We start from the raw sequence: 21,154 nt of genomic DNA, 5'->3' as shown, positions 1-21,154 counted from the left end.
AGCCTCCCGAGTAGCTGGGATTACAGGCATGCACCACCATGCCTGGCTAATTTTTTTTGTAGTTTTAGCAGAGACTGGGTTTCTCCATGTTGGTCAGGCTGGTCTCGAACTCCTGACCTCAGATGATCCGCCCACCTCGGCCTCCCAAAGTGCTGGGATTACAGGCGTGAGCCACTGCGCCTGGCCTAATTTTTGTATTTTTAGTAGAGACCAGGTTTTGCCGTGTTGGCCAGGCTGGTCTCAAAATCCCGACCTCAGGTCATCCACCTGCTTTGGCCTCCCAAAGTGCTGAGATTACAGGCATGAGCCACCACGCCTGGCCATTTTCTGGTTTCTACTTTATCCTCATAATTTCTCTCTTGGTATTTGAGCAGGGGTTAAAGACTCAGAAAAAGAAACAACTTCACTATGGCCTATAATATTAATGGAAATACTTCAGCCTGAAAGGTTAAAATAAGGCACTCCCTTTGGTGGAGGATGACTTTGGCTGCATGGAATCAGTGTACTCTGTGCTCAGGCTTAGGAGAACATACCAAGTATCGCGGCTGGCTACACAGCCTGGTGTCAGTTCAACTCTTTCAGCCACAGTAGCTTAACGGGAAATTACTTTCTCTTGGGTTCTCTGTATGTGCAGTCATTGTGTCTGCATTTGTATTGTATTATCTTTCCTCATCTGGCTTCCTGATAAAATGGAGAATCGATTTTTTAGTGATTTCTGCCTAGCAGAGACAATTATCTTTATTTTTCTTGGCCTTTCCTGGCTTCAGATATAGAATTTATTCACCTGTTATTAAATTTTCAATTAGATGATAAAAGTTTAAGGTTTTTGAAATATGATCTTAACCACTGAAAGATGAGTGGGGTGAGAAACATAGAAAAAAGTAACCATGTGAAAATAATCCCCAAAGAAAAGCCAGTATTGTTGAACGGGTACATACTGGCTCTTTTACTAAAATGTCTTCTGAATTAAAAGAGCATGTGAAATTATAACACATTTATACGTCAATGAAAATAAAACAACTTATAACTCATTTCATACTCTTAGATAAGCCACTTCACTGTGACAGTGAAGGTGATGTGGTACCTGACTATACAATAAAAAAATAGCACTTTAAGTGTATATTTACAAACGTACGTATACACTCTTTGTCTTTGGAAATATCTACATTCATTTGAGCAAATAAATCTCCTAAAAGCAACAAGATGGGAGAAAACATTAACTCAATCATTATCACTTAAGCTTGCCTCACTTTTTACTATCTCTGTTATGATATTTTCAGTTACTTAATATGACTGTGTTTAAGATGGTTTAGAAATCTATGTGAGATTAAGTACAAGATACTAAGTGGATAAGAAAGCATATTTACATATTTTTGCTAACTATTACGTTGTAAAATATTTTTATTTTGATCCTACTGTAAGAGCTGAGCGGAAGACAGAATAGCCTGATTATTGCTGGAGAATTTCTCTGTTCCCTGCCATGATTCCAGAAGCTCTTACACACTTCATCAGTATTATTATAATTCTTTGGCTGCAGGATATTTGGCAGCTGTTGCACCCCACTGGCAAATCCTATTCATGCTTCTTTCCCATTCACCATTGCCATTGGAGAATTGATTTCTCTCTCCTCTACTCTAACCTTTCCCAATTCATTTTGGATTGTTCAATGTGAAACATTTTAATTTCATATCATACAGCTATTCAGCTTACAATCCCTTTTTTAACCTGTCACCAGGGTAACAGCATAGCATGCTTTCTTTAGGCAATCAAGTTTTTATTTCACATGCTTAATGTTGCATTAAATGTTTGCATTTTGTTTAACCCCCCTTAAATAGTTTGAACTCTGGATATGTTTTATAGGGTAATGAAATCCTTGATTTTTGAATTGAAACTAAATCAACACCATCAGTGCATTTATAATAAAATGTCAAAAGATTAATTTCCATAATACAAAGATTATTATTAAAAACCCAAGTTAGCTGATCTGTGTAAGGCAATTTTCTATAGGTAATGGAGGAATTTTTGTATATATTATATTTGTGTTCAGCCTTGTTCCAAAAAAGGATTTAAAAGTGGTTTAGAGATTGTCAGTGAGATAAGTAAAAAACTTAAAAGAGGAATAGATTTGGTGCAAATGGGAAAATATTTCTTTTGAACTCATTATTTGATTTTTCAATATAATGCTTTTTTCTATATTTGTATATATGAAGACCATAATGATTTATGCACGTGGAGATGGGTGAAGTAACGAGATGTACTAGAGTGAGATTAGACATCTTTTCTAGGAGACCAATGTGGGCATTGTGTGCTTTAACATCTCTTCATCAGTTTACTTTAGAACTACCTTTTCTTTAAAATAAATAATTTAGTAATAATAGATTAGTGAAGATAAAAATGCATATGTTTAGATATTGATTATTTGACTTGCATTGGATAGACCTCAGTTTCCTTTACAGAGCTACCTAGTCATCTTTTCAGCCTTATCCCCAGTAATATGTTCAATGAAATTTGTTCTGTGAATAAATCCTGTGATATTTGGAAAATACCAAGAAATGTGTAAGACAAGATAGAGCAGAGACTAGCAAACCATGTTGCTTGAAAGCATTGTTCAAATTGTAATGCCCGGGGTAACCACTAAGAAAATAACTTTAAAAAATAGTAATATTAGTAAAAGAAAAGTCAAGGGAATTAAAATAAGACAATAGAAAACGTTGATTTAAAACAAGGCAATAATAAAGGAATAGAGAGAAAAAAGTTATGACATATAGAAAGTAAAAAGCAAAATGGTAGATGTAAATCCTACCTGACGGATAATTAATTATATTAAATGCCAATGGCTTAAGCCTATCAACAGCAGATACTGACAGAACAGATTTAAAAATATGATCAAACCATATGCTTTACAAGAGACATACTTTAGAGTCAAAGGCATAAATAGGTCAATTGTAAAAGGGTGGAAAAAAGTATCAGACAGACATTGTATTTGTAATATTATTATCAGTATTTTATTACTAATAATGCTGATGTCAGACAAAATAGCATTCTTCTTTTTTTTTTTTTTTTTTTTTGAGATAGGGTCTTGCTCTGTCACCCAGGCTGTAGTGCAGTGGCATCATGGGTCACTGCAAGCTCAAACTCCTGGGCTCAGTTGATTCTCCTGCCTCAGCCTCCTGAGTAGTTGGAACTAGAGTGCATGCCCTAACATTTGGCTATTTTTTTTTTTTTTAATAGCGATGAGGTCTTGCTATGTTACCCAGGCTAGTCTTGAACTCCTGGGCTCAAGTGATCCTCCCACCTCAGCCTCCTGAAGTGCTGGGATTATAGGCATGAGCCAACACACCCAGCCTTTTTTGTATTTTTTTTTTTCTTCAAGAGACAGGGTCTTGCTCTGTCACTTAGGCTAGAATGCAATGGTGTGATTATAGCTCATTGCTGCCTCTAATTCCTGAGCTCATGTGATCCTCCTGCCTTAACCTCCCAGGTAACTAGGACTACAGGTGTACCCCACCATGCCCAGCTAATTTAAAAAAATCTTTTTAGGCCGGGCGCGGTGGCTCACGCTTGTAATCCCAGCACTTTGGGAGGCCAAGGCGGGCGGATCACGAGGTCAGGAGATTGAGACCACGGTGAAACCCCGCCTCTACTAAAAATACAAAAAAATTAGCCGGGCGTGGTGGCGGGCGCCTGTAGTCCCAGCTACTCGGAGAGGCTGAGGCAGGAGAATGGCGTGAACCCAGGAGGCGGAGCTTGCAGTGAGCCGAGATCGTGCCACTGCACTCCAGCCTGGGCGACAGAGCAAGACTCCGTCTCAAAAAAAAAAAAAAAAAAATCTTTTTAGAGGTAGGTTTTTCCTATATTGCCCAGGCTGGTCTTGAACTCCTGACCTCAAACGCCTGGACTCAAGTGATCCTTCTGCCTCAGCCTTCCAAGTAGCTGGGATTACAGGCATGAGCTGCCAAGACAAAATATTGTTCAAGACAAAATCATTGCTAGAGACAGAGGGATATTTTGTAATGATAAAAGGGTCAATCCATCAGAAAGCTATAACAAATATAAACATATATGTACCTAATAACACAGTCCCCAAATATGTGAAGCAAAACTGAGACAAAGAGAGAAATAGACAATTCCACAATACATCACTTTGAAAAATGGATAGAACGACTAGACAGAATATCAGCAAGGAAGTAAAAGTGTTGGACAGCCCTGTAGACCAAATAGACCTAACAGACATCTCTAGAATAATCTCTCCAACGACCGCAGAATATACCTGTCTCAAGTGCATGTATAACATTCTCCAGGCTAGACCATATTTAACCATACCATAGCATACCGTATACTAGGCCATAAAACAAGCCTCAATAAATTTACTAGAATTGAAATCATACAAAGTATGTTTTCTGACAAATTAAATGAAATTAGAAAACAAGGAAAATTTGGGAAGTTCATACATATGTGGAATTAAGCAGTGTACTACCAAATAACCAATAGATTTAAAAAATTACAACAGAAACTAGAAAATATTTTGTGGTTAATATAAACAACACAACATCTAAAAACGTGTGGGCTGCACATAAAGCAGTGCTTAGGGGAAATTGAGAGCTGTAAGCACATGTATTAAAAAAAGAGGCCAGGCACAGTGGCTCACATTTGTAATCCTAGCACTTTGGGAGGCTGAGGGAAGCAGATTGAGCCCACTAGTTCGAGACCAGCCTGGGCAACATGGTGAAACCCCATCTCTACAAAAAGTACAAGAATATGTTGGGCATGGTGGCACGTGCCTGTAGTCCCTGCTACTTGGGAGGCTGAGGTTGGGGGATTGCTTGAGCCTGGGAGGCGGAAGTTGCAGTGAACCAAGATCGTACTACTGTACTCCAGCCTGGGTGGCAGAGTGAGACCCTATCTCAAAATAAAAGAAGAAATAAAGCTGGGTGTGGGTTTGGTGGCTAACGCCTGTAATCCCAATTCTTTGGGAGATTGAGACTGGAGGATCACTTCAGCCCAGAAGTTTGAGACCCCATCTCTACAAATAATAATAATAATAATAATAATAATAATAATAATTCACTGGGTGTGGTGGCACACACCTGTAATCCCAGCTACTCAGAAGGCTGAGGTGGGAGGATTGGTTGAGCCCAGGAAGTCAGGGCTGTAGCAGTGAGCTGAGATCATGCCACTGCACTCCATCCTGGCTGACAGAGTGAGACCTAGTCTCAAGAAGACAGAAAGAAAGAGAGAGAGAATGAGAGAGAAAGGAAAGAAAGAAAGAAAAGAAAAAAAAAAAGAAAGAAAAAGGGGGGAGGAGGGAAGGAAGGAAGGGAGGGGAGGGGAGGGGGGAGGGAAGCGTTGGAGGGGGGGAGGAGGGGAGGGTAGGAGAGGAGGGGAGGGGGGAGGAGAGGAGAGGAGGGGAGGGAAGGGAAGGATAGAAGGAAAGGATCAACTACTTTATCTTCCACTTTAGGAAACATGGAAAAATAGAGCAAACAAAAGCAGAGGGAATAAAATACTGAAAACTAGAGTAGAAATAAACGAATAGATACTAGAAAACAACAGAGGAAATCAATAAAAGTAAAATATGTTTGTTGGAAAGATCACAGAAATGACAAACCTATAGATAGGCTGACCAAAAGAAAAAGAAAACTCAAATTGTAAAATCAAGAATAATAGGGGGTGTGCCTACCGACCTTACAGAAATTAAAATGATCATAAGGGAATACTGTGAACAATTGTTTACCAATAAACAAGATAACTTAGATAAAGTGGAGAAATTCATAGAAAGATACAGACTGCCAACACTTTCTTAAGAGAAAGTAGGAAATCCGAATAGACTTACTGTAAGTAAAGAGATTGAACTAATCATTGCAAAACTTCTTAGAAAGAACTCAGGACCAGATGACTTCATTGGTTAAAACAGTTAAAGGAAAATTACTTAATACTAATCCTCACAAACTCTTCCAAAATCCCAATTTACAAGACCAATATTATCATGATTCCAAAACCAGATAAAGTCATTGCAAGATGAAAACTAAAGGTTGATATCCTTCATTAAGTATTAATGCAAAAATTCCCAGCCAAATAGTGGCAAACTGCATCCAAGAATATATATGGTGATATACATCATAACCGAATGAGGTTTCTCCTAGGGATACAAGGTTGGTTTAACATACAAAAGTCAATCAATGCGATATATCATATTAATAGAATAAGAGACAAAAACCAGAGGATTATCTCAAATGCAAAAAAAAAAAAAATCTGACAAAATCTAACAGCTTTCCATTATGAAAACACTCAGCCTACTCGGAATAGAAGGCAGCTTCCTCAGACTGATGAGGAGCATCTATAATAAACCCACACCTGAAAATAAGGGCATCTAGATTAGAGAGAAGTCAACTTACCTCTTTTTGCAGATGACATGATCTTATATGCAGAAAATCTTGAGGAATTCACAAACAAATCTGTTAGAACTAATGAGTCCTGGAAGGATACAGGACACAAGAGTGCTATACAGATACCAATTTTTTTTTTTTTTTTTTTGAGGCAGAGTCTCGCTCTGTCGACCAGGCTGGAGTGCAGTGGCATGATCTCAGCTCACTGCAAGCTCCGCCTCCCGGGTTCATGCCATTCTCCTGCCTCAGCCTCCCAAGTAGCTGGGACTACAGGTGCCTGCCACCACACCTGGCTAATTTTTTGTATTTTTTAGTAGAGGCGGGGTTTCACCGTGTTAGCAGGATGGTCTTGATCTCCTGACCTTGTGATCCGCCTGCCTCAGCCTCCCAAAGTGCTGGGATTACAGGTGTGAGCCACCATGCCCGGCCTTCAATTTTTGTTTTTATACAGTGGCATTGTACAAGCCAAAAATGAGATTAACAGAACAACTCTATATAGCACCAAAAAGTATGCAATACTTACATATAAATTTTTAAAAAGAAATGGAATACTTGAACACTGAGAACTATAAAATGTTGTTGAAATAAAGATGACCTAAATGAAAAACACCCTGTGTTCTTCAATGTCAGGAGACCTAATATTGATCACCAAACGGATCTACAGATTCAGCACAATCCTTACTAAAATCCCAGCTGCATTATTTTTGGAAAAATAGACATTTGATTCCAAAATTCGTATGAAAATGCCTTTGCATTGTAAAAGAGGAATAAAGTTTGGAGGCTCCTACTTCCTGATTTCAAAACACTACAGAGCTACAATAATCAAGATAAAAGTGGTACTGGCATAAGGATAGATATGTTCATCAATGGAATAGAATCGAGACTCCAGAAATAAATTTGTTATACTTATGGACAATTGAATTCAATAAGGGTAGGAAGAAAATTCAATGAGTTAAGATTAATCTTTTCAGTAAATTCTGCTCGGGCAATTGGATATGTACATGCAAAAGAATGAAGTTGGTCTCCTTCCTCACACCATACATAAAAATGAACTTTAAGGCCGGGCGCAGTGGCTCACGCTTGTAACCCCAGCACTTTGGGAGGCTGAGGCGGGCGGATCACGAGGTCAGGAGCTCGAGACCACGGTGAAACCCTGTCTCTACTAAAAATACAAAAAATTAGCCGGGCGTGGTGGCGGGTGCCTGTAGTCCCAGCTACTCGGAGAGGCTGAGGCAGGAGAATGGCGTGAACCCGAGAGGCGGAGCTTGCAGTGAGCCGAGATTGCGCCACTGCACTCCAACCTGGGCGACAGAGCGAGACTCCGTCTCAAAAAAAAAAAAAAAATGAACTTTAAGAATCATAGACCTAAATGTCTTCTTTTGAGAAGTGTCTGTTCATGTCCTCTGCCCACTTTTTGATGGGGTTGTTTGTTTTTTTCTTGTAAATTTGTTTGAGTTCATTGTAGATTCTGGATATTAGCCCTTTGTCAGATGAGTAGGTTGCAAAAATTTTCTCCCATTGTGTAGGTTGCCTGTTCACTCTGATGATGGTTTCTTTTGCTGTGCAGAAGCTCTTTAGTTTAATGAGATCCCATTTGTCGATTTTGTCTTTTGTTGCCATTGCTTTTGGTGTTTTAGACATGAAGTCCTTGCCCACGCCTATGTCCTGAATGGTATTGCCTAGGTTTTCTTGTAGGATTTTAATGGTTTTAGGTCTAACATATAAGTCTTTAATCCATCTTGAATTAATTTTTGTATAAGGCAGCCAAAAAACACATGAAGAAATGCTCCTCATCACTGGCCATCAGAGAAATGCAAATCAAAACCACAGTGAGATACCATCTCACACCAGTTAGAATGGCCATCATTAAAAAATCAGGAAACAACAGGTGCTGGAGAGGATGTGGAGAAATAGGAACACTTTTACACTGTTGGTGGGACTGTAAACTAGTTCAACCATTGTGGAAGTCAGTGTGGCGATTCCTCAGGGATCTCGAACTAGAAATACCATTTGACCCAGCCATCCCATTACTGGGTATATACCCAAAGGACTATAAATCATGCTGCTATAAAGACACATGCACACGTATGTTTATTGCGGCACTATTCACAGTAGCAAAGAGTTGGAACCAACCCAAATGTCCAACAACGATAGACTGGATTAAGAAAATGTGGCACATATACACCATGGAATACTATGCAGCCATAAAAAATGATGAGTTCGTGTCCTTTGTAGGGACATGGATGAAACTGGAAAACATCATTCTCAGTAAACTATCGCAAGGACAAAAAACCAAACACCGCATGTTCTCACTCATAGGTGGGAATTGAACAATGAGAACTCATGGACACAGGAAGGGGAACATCACGCTCCGGGGACTGTTGTGGGGTGGGGGGAGGGGGGAGGGACAGCATTAGGAGATACACCTAATGCTAAATGACGAGTTAATGGGTGCAGGAAATCAACATGGCACATGGATACATATGTAACAAACCTGCACATTGTGCACATGTACCCTAAAACCCTAAAGTATAATAAAAGAAATAATAATAAAAAAAAAAAATAATAATAATAAAAAAAAAAAAAAGAATCATAGACCTAGGCCGGTCACGGTGGCTTATGCCTGTAATCCCAGCATTTTGGGAGGCTGAGGCAGGTGGATCACCAGGTCAGAGGGTCGAGACCATCCTGGCTAACATGGCAAAACCCCATCTCTGCTAAAAATACAAAATATTAGCTGGGCATGGTGGTGGGCACCTGTAGTCCCAGCTACTCGGGAGGCTGAGGCAGGAGAATGGCGTGAACTCAGGAGGTGGAGCTTGCAGTGAGCCGAGATCGAGCCACTGCACTCCAGCCTGGGCGACAGAGTGCGACTCTGTCTCAAAAAAAAAAAAAAAAAAAAGCATAGACCTAAAAGTAATACCTCATACAACAAAATTCTTAGAGGAAAACATAGGAGTTAATCTTTGTTACGTTTGGTTAGGTAATGATTTCTTACATAAGGTGTCAAAAGTACAAGCAACAAAAGAAAAATGAGATAAATTGGACTTCAGAATTTAAAACTTGTGCTTTAAAGGACATGATGAAGAAAGTGAAAAGACATCCCTCAAAATGGGAGACAATATTTGCAAATCATATATATTTAATAGTGTCTTTAGTATAGGGAATTCTTACAACTTAATAGGACAAATGATCCAATTAAAAGATGGGCAAAGGACATGAATAAAAAAATTTTCAAAAAAGATATAGAAATGGCCAATAAGCCCATAATAGATGCTCTGTATCATTAGTTGATAGGAAAATGTAAGTCATAACCATAATGAGATACCACTTCCCACCCACGAGGATGACTACAATCAAATATACAGTAAATAGTTGATGAAGATGTGGAAAAATGGGAACCGTTACATGTTCCTGGTGGGAATTTATGACTACAGTGATAAGAATTTGGAAATAATTTGACAGATTCTTAAAATATTAGACAATTACCACATGACCTAGCTATTCCACTTCTTGGTATACACCAAAGGGAAATGAAACCATGTGTCCACAGAAATGTTGTACACAAATGTTTATAGTGGCATTTTTCATAGTAGCCAGTGGAAACAACCCTAATGTCCTTCAAATGATGAATGATTGTATAATAGTAAATAAAATGTGGTATGTTCATAGAATGGAATATTTTTCAGCAATAAAAATAAATGAGGTATTGATATTTTCTACAACATGGATGAATTTTGCAAAAATGCTAAATGAAGTAATTCAGTCAAAGTAGATCACAAATTTTCCCAGAATAAGCAAAGCTATAGAAATTGAAAGTACGTAACAGTTGCTTAGGGCTGAGGAGGGGAATGTGGAGTAGCTGCTCTCATATCTAATGGTTCCCTTATGAGGCAATGAAAACATTTTAAAGTTGCTTGTGGGGATGGTTGCATAACTATGTGAATATACTAAAAACCATTAACTTGTACACTTCAGATGGGTTAAATGTGTGATATGTGAATTTCATCTCAAACTTTAAAATGTTTATAGTCTGTTAGGCATTTTGTATTTAAGAATTTGTTTTCTAATGGTATAATAGATGTTCAAATTTTAGGAATTAAATGAGGCATTTCTTCCTTCTAGTTTGATGGAGTCTTTAAGAATATTTCTTTTCAAATTGTAAAATATGTTTCTATGCCTGCTCTCAATTTAGTGCAAGAGTAGCTTTTGGGGGTAGCAATGTCAAGTGTTCCTGGCCTACCACCTGGAAGGTGGAAGTAGTAAATGTATGTGAACCCGCGTTCTTCCATCTTTTCTTTCCTCTTCTGCCTTGAAATGCAAGTGACATAAAATTAAAACTACACAGAAAAGTTTCAGTTCCTACAATGGCAGTGTAGTGTATTTTCAATGAATTCCTTTCCAGATAAATAAACTCTGGACAAAATAGAAAGCACAACTATTTGAAGGCTGTCGATGGACAACCAAATATGACCCCTAAAAGAAGAAAACTATACCAGTGAGATGCACATTTATGTGGCTTTTCCTCTGAAAGCAGTCACTATTGCATGCATTAAGGCATGGCTGGAACTCAGTTATTGGTTTTAGGTCTCAGAGAATGATGTTCAGTGTTGTCAGATGTGCTGGAAATTAAGCAGGGATGTCATGGCAAAAAGGGAGCAACAGAGTGAAGAGTTCCATATGTGAATTCAGATTCTCTCAAATTGTTGGTTGACCCTAGAAATGTGTGTAACGAAGACCCCAGGGATCCCAGAAGATCCCAGAACTGCTGGAATGCTGAATGAACTGAGCTCAAATTTCAGTTGCCTACCATGGTTATGATAATGTTGTAATCTGAATCTCATCAATTTGAGGTACTTGTAAACACCTTGAGCTTTCCAGTAAAACCCTGGAAGGCCCATGCCTTGGGAGAAAAGACTTTCTGGAATAAATGTTTGGACTTGTTATTTATTGAGAGCAAAACCAAATAGTTCCTAGCACAACATAAAATTGAGCCTCCACAACTTCAGGACTAGTAACTAGTAATTTAACTGCCTGCTGCAATAAAAATCAGTACTTTTCAGAGGGAGATAACATGATGAGTGAAGTCTGACAACATCCCCACAATACAGTTTACAATAAACATTTACTTGGCATGTGATCTAAGAATAAAGACAACTATAATCAAGAGGAAAAGCAGTCAACAGAAATCAACCGTGAGATTACTAAAATGTTTGTTTCATGGGTAAGAGCTTTAAAGTAGCTATTAAAATCATTTTCAAGTATTAAAGGTGAAAATGAGGGAAAAATAGGAAATATCAGCATAGAAATGGAAATTAAAACACATTACTAAGTGGAAATTCCAGATCTAAAATGTCCTATATCTGCAATGGATAATTCGCTGGATAGGCTGAAAAGCATACTGGTGATGGCAGAAGAAGGAATAGGTAACCTTGAAGATAGAAGAATAGAGATTATGCAATCTGAAAAAAGAGAAAGAAAAATGTGTTTTAAAAAATTGAAGAGACAGAAAAGGACAAAGGAAACTTTTGGAAGTAAAACATGTTTATTACCTTGATTGTGGTGATAGTGTAATGACCGTATGCATATGTCCAAACTAATCAACTTGTGTGCATTAAACGTGCAGTTTTTTAAAAATGTCATACACCTCAGTAAAGCTGTTTAGCTGAGGATCACCTGAGGTCAGGAGTTTGAGACCAGCCTGGCCAACATGGTGAAACCCTGTCTCTACTAAAAATACAAAAAATTAGCCAGGTGTGGTGGTGCATGCCTGTAATCCCAGCTCCTAGGAAGATTGAGGCAGGAGAATCACTTGAACCCGGGAGCTGGAGGAGCTTGCAGTGAGCTGAGATCGTGCCACTGCACTCCAGCCTGGGCAACAGAGCAAGACTCCTTCTCAAAAAGAAAAGAAAAGAAAAGAAAAGAAAAGAAAAAAGCTGTTTGGAAGACAGCCTCAGTGACTTGTGAGCACTATAAGTTATCAGGAAGCATGTATTAGGAAGGACAAAAGGAAAGGCTAGAGAGTGAAGAAATTTCAGAAAAAATATTTAATGTTGTCTTCTTAAGACTGGGAACAAGACAAAGTTGTCTGTTTTTATCATGTTTGTACAGTATTATCCTGGAGATCCTAGCCAGTGCAATTGGAAAGAAAAGAATAAAAGGCATAGAAATCAGAAAGGAAGAAGTAAAGTCATTTCTATTTACAGAGGACATAATTGTTTGCATAGAAAGCCTTATAGGAATCTATAAAACAATTGCTGGAACTAACAAATTTAGCAAGATTACAAGATAAAAAGGCAATCAAATGCAAGTTGTATTTGAATAAACTAGCAACAATGGGAAAATGAAAATTAAAGTTCCACTTAACATAGCATAAAAATACTCAGGCAAAGCAAATACCATCACTAGTTAGAGTATGAAGGCATGCAAGAAATAACAGAGCTTTCCACACCTTAATTGGTTACCTAAGAAAACTCTAAGGAGTCTGCCATACGGTGAATAAAACGAAGACAGAAATAGGCATAAAGTTAACAAAAGGGATTCATGACTACCACACTTTATGAAATAAATTAAAAATCAAAAGAAGTAAGTTATATCCTGCTCATGGACTGGAAGAGAAAATATTAAGATGTCACTTCTCTCTACAGTAATATAGATTCAATGCAGGCCCAGTAGTAATTCTATTGGGATTGTATCTCAGGGAGGATGTGGAAGAAATTGGCACATTGATTTTGAAATTTCTATGGAAATGCAAAGGGACTTGTATTAGTCCATTTTCATCCTGCTGATAAAGACATACCTGAGACTGGACAATTTACAAAAGAAAGAGGTTTAATTGAACTTACAGTTCCACATGGCTGAGGAGGCCTCACAATCATGGACAAGGAGGGGCAAGTCACATCTTATGTGGATGGCAGCAGGCAAAAAGAGTTTTGTGCAGGGAAACCCCCATTTTTTTTGTTTTGTTTTGTTTTGTTTTTCTTTAACCATCAGATCTCATCAGACTCCTTCACTATCATGAGAACAGCGCAGGAAAGACCTGCCCCCATAATTCAGTCACCTCCCACTGCCTCCCTCCCACAACACGTGGGAATTCAAGATGAGATTTAGGTGGGGACGCAACCAAACCATATCAGACCTAGCATAGCTGATAGGAACAAAGTTGCAGTACTTGGTCTACACATTTTCCTGAAATGGCCTCACCCCTGTCTCCTACCACACGGGAAAGTTAGAGATGCATCATAGATAGATCTACATGTAAAACATCTAAAACGTGAGCATATCTTCTGAAACTTTGTATATAGGCAGAAAACTTCTTAGCAAGGACACAAAGCACTAAACATAAAAGGAAAAATTAGTGAGTCTGATTTTGTTAATATTAAAAGCTTCCATTAAAACTGCAAAAAGATACCACTACATACCTATTAGAATGTCTAAAATCAAGAACACCGAACACCACGTGCTGCTGAGGATGTGGCGCAACAGGAGCTCTCATGCATTGCTGGTGGGAGTGCAAAATGGTAAGCCACTTTAGAAGACAGTTTGGCAGTTTCTTACACAACATAATCTTACCATATGATGAAGGAGTTGTGCTCCTTAGTATTTTTTACCCCACAAGAAATGAAGACATACCTCTTTAAGGGGGGAAAAACCAACCATGTACAAAGAATATCTGCAGTGGCTTTGTTTATAACAGCCCCAAACTGGAAACCACCAAAATGTCCATCCACAGAAGGATGAACTCATTTTGGTGTGTTGGTGCAATAAAATACTTCTCAGCAAGAAAAAAAGGATGAAATATTCAACAACATGGATGCACCTCAAAAATATTATATTGGTCAAAAAAGCCACAGTTTTTTTCTGGAGTCTGTTCATGTGAAGCTCAGAACAGGCAAGCATAATCTCTGGTTGACTGTTAGTGGCAGGCAGAGCCAAGTGACTGGAAGGGTGAATGACGGAACTTAAGATCTTGGAATTTGACTGTATGTTAGTTGTATAAGAGTAAAATTAAAAAAAAAATAACAGTTGCTGAAACAAAAGAGAGGGATTTCAGATATTTCTGCACCAAATTATGATAACGATAATAACTAATTTAGCATTTTTGTGCCAAACACTACTCTAAGCATTTTACACCTTTTATCTCATGTAAGCAGCATATGGGTTAGGCATTCGTATTATCTTTGTCTTGCTGATAAGGAAACTGAGGCACAAGGAGGCTAAGTGAGTTGTGGATGGAGGTCACACAGCTTTTGTAGGTCTGCACTTGGTCAGTGAGACATGGGGTCTGCTGGGTTGACAGCTGTGCCGCAGTGCCTTTCCTGGCTAATCATGCCCAATGTCTAAATTGAGAACCTTAAGCCCTTATCGGTAGAAGAAGGAAAGGGAGTATGCATAATATTTAAATATATGAGATTATGAGTAACATTACGTATTCTATCCTAGATTCAGATGTCATTTGTGTAATTATTTGTAATGCTAATAACACCAAACTTGGGGGTGTTCCCTATTTCTCAGCATGATTATGTGATACAGACTCTTCCACACAATCTAATATATTTGAACATACACATTTTCAATTGCATGTAGGCAGAATTCTAATCCTCCTCTATGCCAATTCCTAGCTTTGAAGAGGTTCTCTGAAAATGCTGCTTTTATCTTTCTTCTGCAGTGATGAACTTTAATGTTGGAGTGTTGTAAGTTCTCACATAATAAGGCTTAGATTTTTGTTTGGTTTGGCAGTAGACTTCTGTTTAAAATTCCTTTAATCTGTTCATTCTATGCTTTTTATATTCATTTTAATAACTGATGGCTCTGTGAAGAATTTTTTTTGAATTTATTACACTAGTAAAAAAACTACTAAAACTTGTACTTAACTCTTCCTCCATCTCGACGTGCTAAAAGTGAGTTTTCCAGTGAATTGCTGAATTTTTATCTTCCCTGGGAGCTGTTCCTCCCCTTCTCCAACCCTGGGGAAATAAGAAACAATTCATATACTAGATCTAAAGTTTCATTAAAATTGCTTATGCCCTGTCCCAGGCATTTTAAGTGGGCCATCTGTCTAAACATCTCTCTCTCCTTTTTTTTTTCTGATCATTTCCTCGACTTATTCATGAGCCATGGGAGGGCTCCTTTGTAGTCTCCATGTAGCTGGTTCTGTCTGCCCCCACTGAATACATCTATGTGCTTGCATAACATATCTTTTCACCGTGCTGGAAATTCTCTGAACTTGGTTCAGATGAATGGCCCACTTTCTGAAGGCCTTTTTCTTCCTGCAAAGATTTGTATGCAGAAACTGACCTCAGTGGCCATGGAATGCAGCATATTATTCTCGATCATTTTACAGCCCACCCACTGTGAAAGTTATGATGAAGCATTTCTTAATGATTCCTTGACCATTAGCATTGTTTTAACTCAGTATTTTACTTCTAAAGAGGTGATGGCACAATCAAAAACCAGCTTTTTTGAGTGTCTGATAATTATGGTTTAAAATACTTATAATCCTTTCTAACTGAAGATGCTGAGAGTTTTTATGTTTATACAGTCTTCTTTTAGCAAATGACTTGTAATAGCAAAGTATTTACTCAAAAGCACCCTTTTGAGTAAAATATTCCAGTAAGTTAAATGTATTAGTATTAATAGTGACTATCAGCTGACAGTTTTTCACCATCAAATATAAAAAATTTAGTTTTGTTGAGCATATTCATCCTGGCTGGCTGATGATAAAGTGGACAGACCTGGGTTAGAGCTATTATTTTATTTGCTTTGTGAGTCACTGTTTATGTGAATTCTTTTTTACTGGGGATTTTGGGTTTTGTTTGTTTGTTGAAGAAATAACTTAATTGGTACCAGCTTTGCAGGTGACTAATAAGTTGCACAGATTAAATTTTTGGTCAGATGACAGCATCTTTCACTAGCAATGTACTTCGTTAAAGGAAACTGTATCATTACTATGGTGAGTTGAATGAAGTTCTAAGACCTTTTCCCTGTTGTCAGAGAGTTGTTCATAAAAATCTTCTTTGAGACTATTTTGAATTTAATGGATCTGTATAATTCTTTTCTAAACATTTAACACATAATTATACGTAATTGTTACTATCATAAATCTGTCTGTGCTGGTTAAATTAATAAGAATGTTTCAAAGTAAGTATTAGAAATGTATTTTCAATGATTTTGCAGAAATGGAGCATGCATTCTTTCAGGTTTGTATTTTTTTTTTTTTTGAGACGGAGTCTCGCTCTGTGGCCCAGGCTGGAGTGCAGTGGCGCAGTCTTGGCTCACTGCAAGCTCCGCCTCCCAGGTTCACGCCATTCTCCTGCCTCAGCCTCTCCGAGTAGCTGGGACTACAGGCGCCCGCCACCACGCCTGGCTAATTTTTTGTATTTTTAGTAGAGACGGGGTTTCACTGTGGTCTCGATCTCCTGACCTCGTGATCCGCCCGCCTCGGCCTCCCAAAGTGCTGGGATTACAAGCGTGAGCCACCGCGCCCGGCCACAGGTTTGTATTTTTTTTAATTTATAGTTTATTTCTATTGTAGAGCATATTTGTATCTGCCAGTTAACTGGCATATATGCCCAACCCATCCATTTTATTTAAAAACCCAAACAAAACTAGTTTCAAACTTGTGTTAAGCCAGAAGGAATCTTTGCAAATTTTGTTTGTAGAAGAGTGAACTTACAAATAGATCCCAAAACTTACAAATAGTTTTGACTCTTTTTTGGTATTTAGAGGTCTTTCACAGTGAAGCCTTTTTTCTATATCCTGTTAACATATCACCCTGAAAGAAATTGTTAGAAAAAGGCTGGGTACTGTGACTCACACCTGTAATCCCAGTACTTTGGGAGTACAAAGCAGGAGGATCCCTTGAGGCCAGGAATTCAAGACCAGTCTGGCCATCATAGCGAGACACACCCCATCTCTTAAAAAAAAAGCCAGACCTGGTGGTGGCGCATGCCTGTAATCCCAGCCACTCAGGAGGCTGATGCAGAAGGATCATTTGAGCCCAGGAGTTCCGGACTGCAGTGAGCTATATGATTGGGCCCCTGCACTCCAGCCATTGTGACAGAGTGAGATCATGTTACTTAAAAGAAAAAGAAAAAATTGTTAGAAAAGTGCCACTGCAAGAGTTAAGTTTGTAGAAGAAGCAGTAGCTTCCTATCACTTGCCTAGCTCTGATCCTCTTTTACAAGTGTAGAAATGTTGGTTCAAACAGATGGAGTAAGTTCTCAGGTACACTGCTAGTAGAACAGGCTGAGATTTAGACCTGGATGTTTTAAGTCAAAACCCTGTATTATTTCCATAAGGCCCTTCCTGGGACAAATTATAATATATATGAAACAGATGTGAATCAAAATAAAACAATGGAAAAATAAATAATAGTTAGGTTTTGGAGAGTGGCAACTGTATCTCATCACCATCTATAAGGTCCCTTTCTGTGGGAAAATGGGTTCTGGGTTGGAACAGGATGTCAGGATCAACAATGTTCCAATGCCTCTGGAAGCAGAGACTTGTTACATAACAGAAGGAATTCTCAATCCCTACTCCATCAGGCTGCTACAGTTTGAAAAATATTACAGCATATGACATAGATTAAATGGAAGAAAGGTCTCTTGAGTTTATGCTGTAATTAAGGAACAATTCGTGAGGGAGGCGATATTTCCCTTGAAGCATCTGTTAGTGTGAGAAGCAGAGAGATGAGATGAGGATCCAAAGTTTCTATAAAGAAAGAGGTTTCAGTTATAGGGGAAAGTAAGAATATAGGCCAAGAGCCGGGACAACTACTCATAATAAAAGCTATAACATGTATACACCTAATTTAATCAACACCTCCCTATCAATGCAGATATTGTTACAATCTTTATACATAAGGAAACTGAGACAGACAGTTTGCTCCGGGTTTTGTGCCAGCTTCTGTGACTCATCAAGGCCTGAGTTCAAAACCACTGTCTTGCTCTCTGCCTCATGGTAGCTTGGTTTAAGAGTCTGTCCTAACCAGATAGACAAATCAGAGAATAAGCAGAAATAAAATTGAATGCAAAAGGCAGGTTCTTACTTTTAAGGCATTGAATGGTAGTTAGGTTAATAAAGATTTAACTTGATGTGGGGTAGAAAACCATTAAATGATCATGAGCAAGGTAGTGACATAATTCTTGAGGAAAGCACAGATTTAAGAAAGCCAAGTTGCACGGTCGTCTAGATGTGAGGCTGTTTCTGCAATCACAATACCTCTGTGAAACTGGAATATTGACCCCATTCGAAGTGAGCAAAATGAAGTCTTAGCGAGATGATAGGTGTAGTCCAGGGACACCCAGGGAGTATCCAGGAGCTTGGGGCACACGCTTCTCCTGTCACACTTGTGCTCTGTCCCCTGGGCAAGTCAGCCTCCCCTTCTACACATGCTTGGTGCATAGTAGACACTCCTCACAGTCTTTTCTACTTATCCCTCATCTCTTTGTCTCCATCCTGTGCCAGGAGCTGGGGATACAAAAATAAGGAATGATTTTGGTCTTTTAAGAGCCCCCAGGACACTGGGAGACAAACATATAAACAAATAAATGCCCTGTAGAATAAAGGTGCTAAGAAAAAAAAGAGGCAATACTGGCACAGAAGCCCTCTCTTCCCTTCTTCCTTTCTGCTCAGACCTCCTTTTCTTTCCCTCTCCTCCTCCCCTCCCCACTGTGTGTTGTCTCGCTCAGTCCCCTGCACCCCCATTCATTCATACTCTCCTGTGTGAGGCTCTATCCCCTGAAACAGTTCTTTTCACACTGCCAGAAAGAATCGTCAAGGCCTGTGTGTACAGTGTGCATTATTGTTGATGCATTTTTTTTTTTACTTTTATTTTTACTTCCGTGGTATTTACAACATATCCTTATCTTCAGAATAATGCCGATCAAGAAGTGGTAGGTCAAATACAAATATGTATTTAAATTAATAATATTAATCAGATATTGAATCTAGAGGTAATTTGATTAGAAGCATAGTTTTTGTGACTCTGACTTTTCTTAATGCTAAATACACAGAGACTTCTTTTGAAATTTGGTGGGTTTACATGAAAACATAACTTGGAACATTTTTTCAGAACTGTGGTTTAAGCTGGAGCCCAGATACTACAAAATGCTGATGTTTAGTACTTGGTAAATATTACTTCACAAGTATAAATATGCAATACTTAAGTTAATTCTGAAATCATTAAATTTTGTTACTTTAAAAAGTTGTGGGAAACATTTATATTTTAAAAACATTTTCGTCTTTGGCTGCTTGATACAGATTTTCTGAACCATGTAATACTGATAATATGCAAGAAAAGACCTGTATGGTAAGACTAACATTGTTCATAGATATGGAGTCCTTTTTGGGGGGTTTTAGGTGATGGGGAAAACCAGGGCTAGAAAAGAAATAGTGTGTAAGTTTCCAAGATGAGGACTGTGTTTTATTTCTCTGTGGGGCCCCAAAACTTAGAGCCAAGTACTTAGTGTTTGTTGAACTCATAAGTCATTTAGGGTTTTGTCTGTGTGTGTGTGTGTGTGTGTGTGTGTGTGTGGCTGTGCTTTATTTTAGCAAAATTTTGATGTTGTCCTATTATATAATAACATAATAAGTGGGTATCTGAGTAATGTTTAAATTTGTTTTTTTAATTTTGTGAATTTTTAGTAATAACATTATAAAATAAGTATAGTTTTTTTTTTTTTTTTTGCAAAAAATAATTATATTGGCTGGGCGCGGTGGCTCGTGCCTGTAATTCCAGCACTTTGGGAAGCCAAGGTGGGTGGATCATGAGGTCAGGAGTTTGAGACCAGCCTGACCAAAATAGTGAAACCCCATCTCTACCAAAAATACAAAAAATTAGCTGGGCATGGTGGTGGGCGCCTGTAATCCCAGCCACTCGGGAGGCTGAGGCAGAAGAATCACTTGAACCCGGGAGGCAGAGGTTGCAGTGAGCCGAAATCACGCCATTGCACTCCAACCCCGGGTGACAGTGCGAGATTCTGTCTCAAAAAAAAAAAAAATTAAAAAATATTTATATCCTAGCTAATGTACTGAGATATTTCTCTTCTAATTGACATCATGAAGAAACATTCTATATTATCTTATAAGTAGAATAATGTAGAGAGGTTCATTGTTTAATACATTTTTAGTCTCATCACCTATAAAGAACAAAATGATTCTCTAGGCCACATCATGCTAACTCAGTAATTCATTTTGTGTCTCTGAAGTTTAAGGCATGGCATACTTATTTATTTCACTGTAATTGTTTTTTAGAAAAACCATTTTGAATAGTAACCAAATATTGAAAAAAACTAATACTGCTTCCGGCAGATGAATTTGTGAATGACTGTAACAATTAAGCAATTCAAATTCATAGAATACATGATGATTCTTAGAATAGGTGTTTAAAATGTTCACAAATACATTCAATGGCAGTTTTAGCCTGCACATTTTATATCGAAGGGAAATTAGTTTATTGAGAAATAATAATATAAAATTATTAACTCTTTTTCTTTTCATTCTACTTCAGAATGCCTGTTATTAAACCAGACATAGCCAACTGGGAGCTCTCAATAAAATTGCATGATAAAGTTCATACTGTAGTAGCATCAAACAATGGGTCAACGTTCTCGGTGAGTTTTCTTTCTTTATTTTCTTGGTAATCTTGATATTATCTATGAATATTTAAAGCCATTTTTAACCTGTTCGGTGACTCTCATCTTTTGAATTTATAGCACCTCTATGTATTTTTCATCTTCTTTAGGAAGCTGAATGGAAATGGAAAT

At 38.1% G+C, this 21,154-nt stretch overlaps 1 protein-coding gene across 8 annotated transcripts in view; it reads left to right on the top strand.

Annotated features, from left to right (window-relative positions):
- The window catches only part of PCCA (propionyl-CoA carboxylase subunit alpha), a 452,191-nt gene that overhangs the window by 268,099 nt on the left and 162,938 nt on the right, over positions 1-21,154 (top strand). For all 8 annotated transcript variants that reach the window (XM_055244179.2, XM_055244183.2, XM_055244186.2 and 5 more), the window contains one exon: positions 20,899-21,001. In XM_055244179.2, the coding sequence (XP_055100154.1) occupies positions 20,899-21,001 (103 nt within the window). The remainder of the gene's footprint in view (positions 1-20,898; positions 21,002-21,154) is intronic.

The sequence above is a fragment of the Symphalangus syndactylus genome, chromosome 15 (assembly GCF_028878055.3).
Source record: "Symphalangus syndactylus isolate Jambi chromosome 15, NHGRI_mSymSyn1-v2.1_pri, whole genome shotgun sequence".
In the NCBI taxonomy this organism is placed as follows: Eukaryota; Metazoa; Chordata; class Mammalia; order Primates; family Hylobatidae; genus Symphalangus; species Symphalangus syndactylus.
The sequence above is the reverse complement of the archived record's forward strand: the minus strand, read 5'-3'. Positions and strand labels throughout refer to the sequence as shown.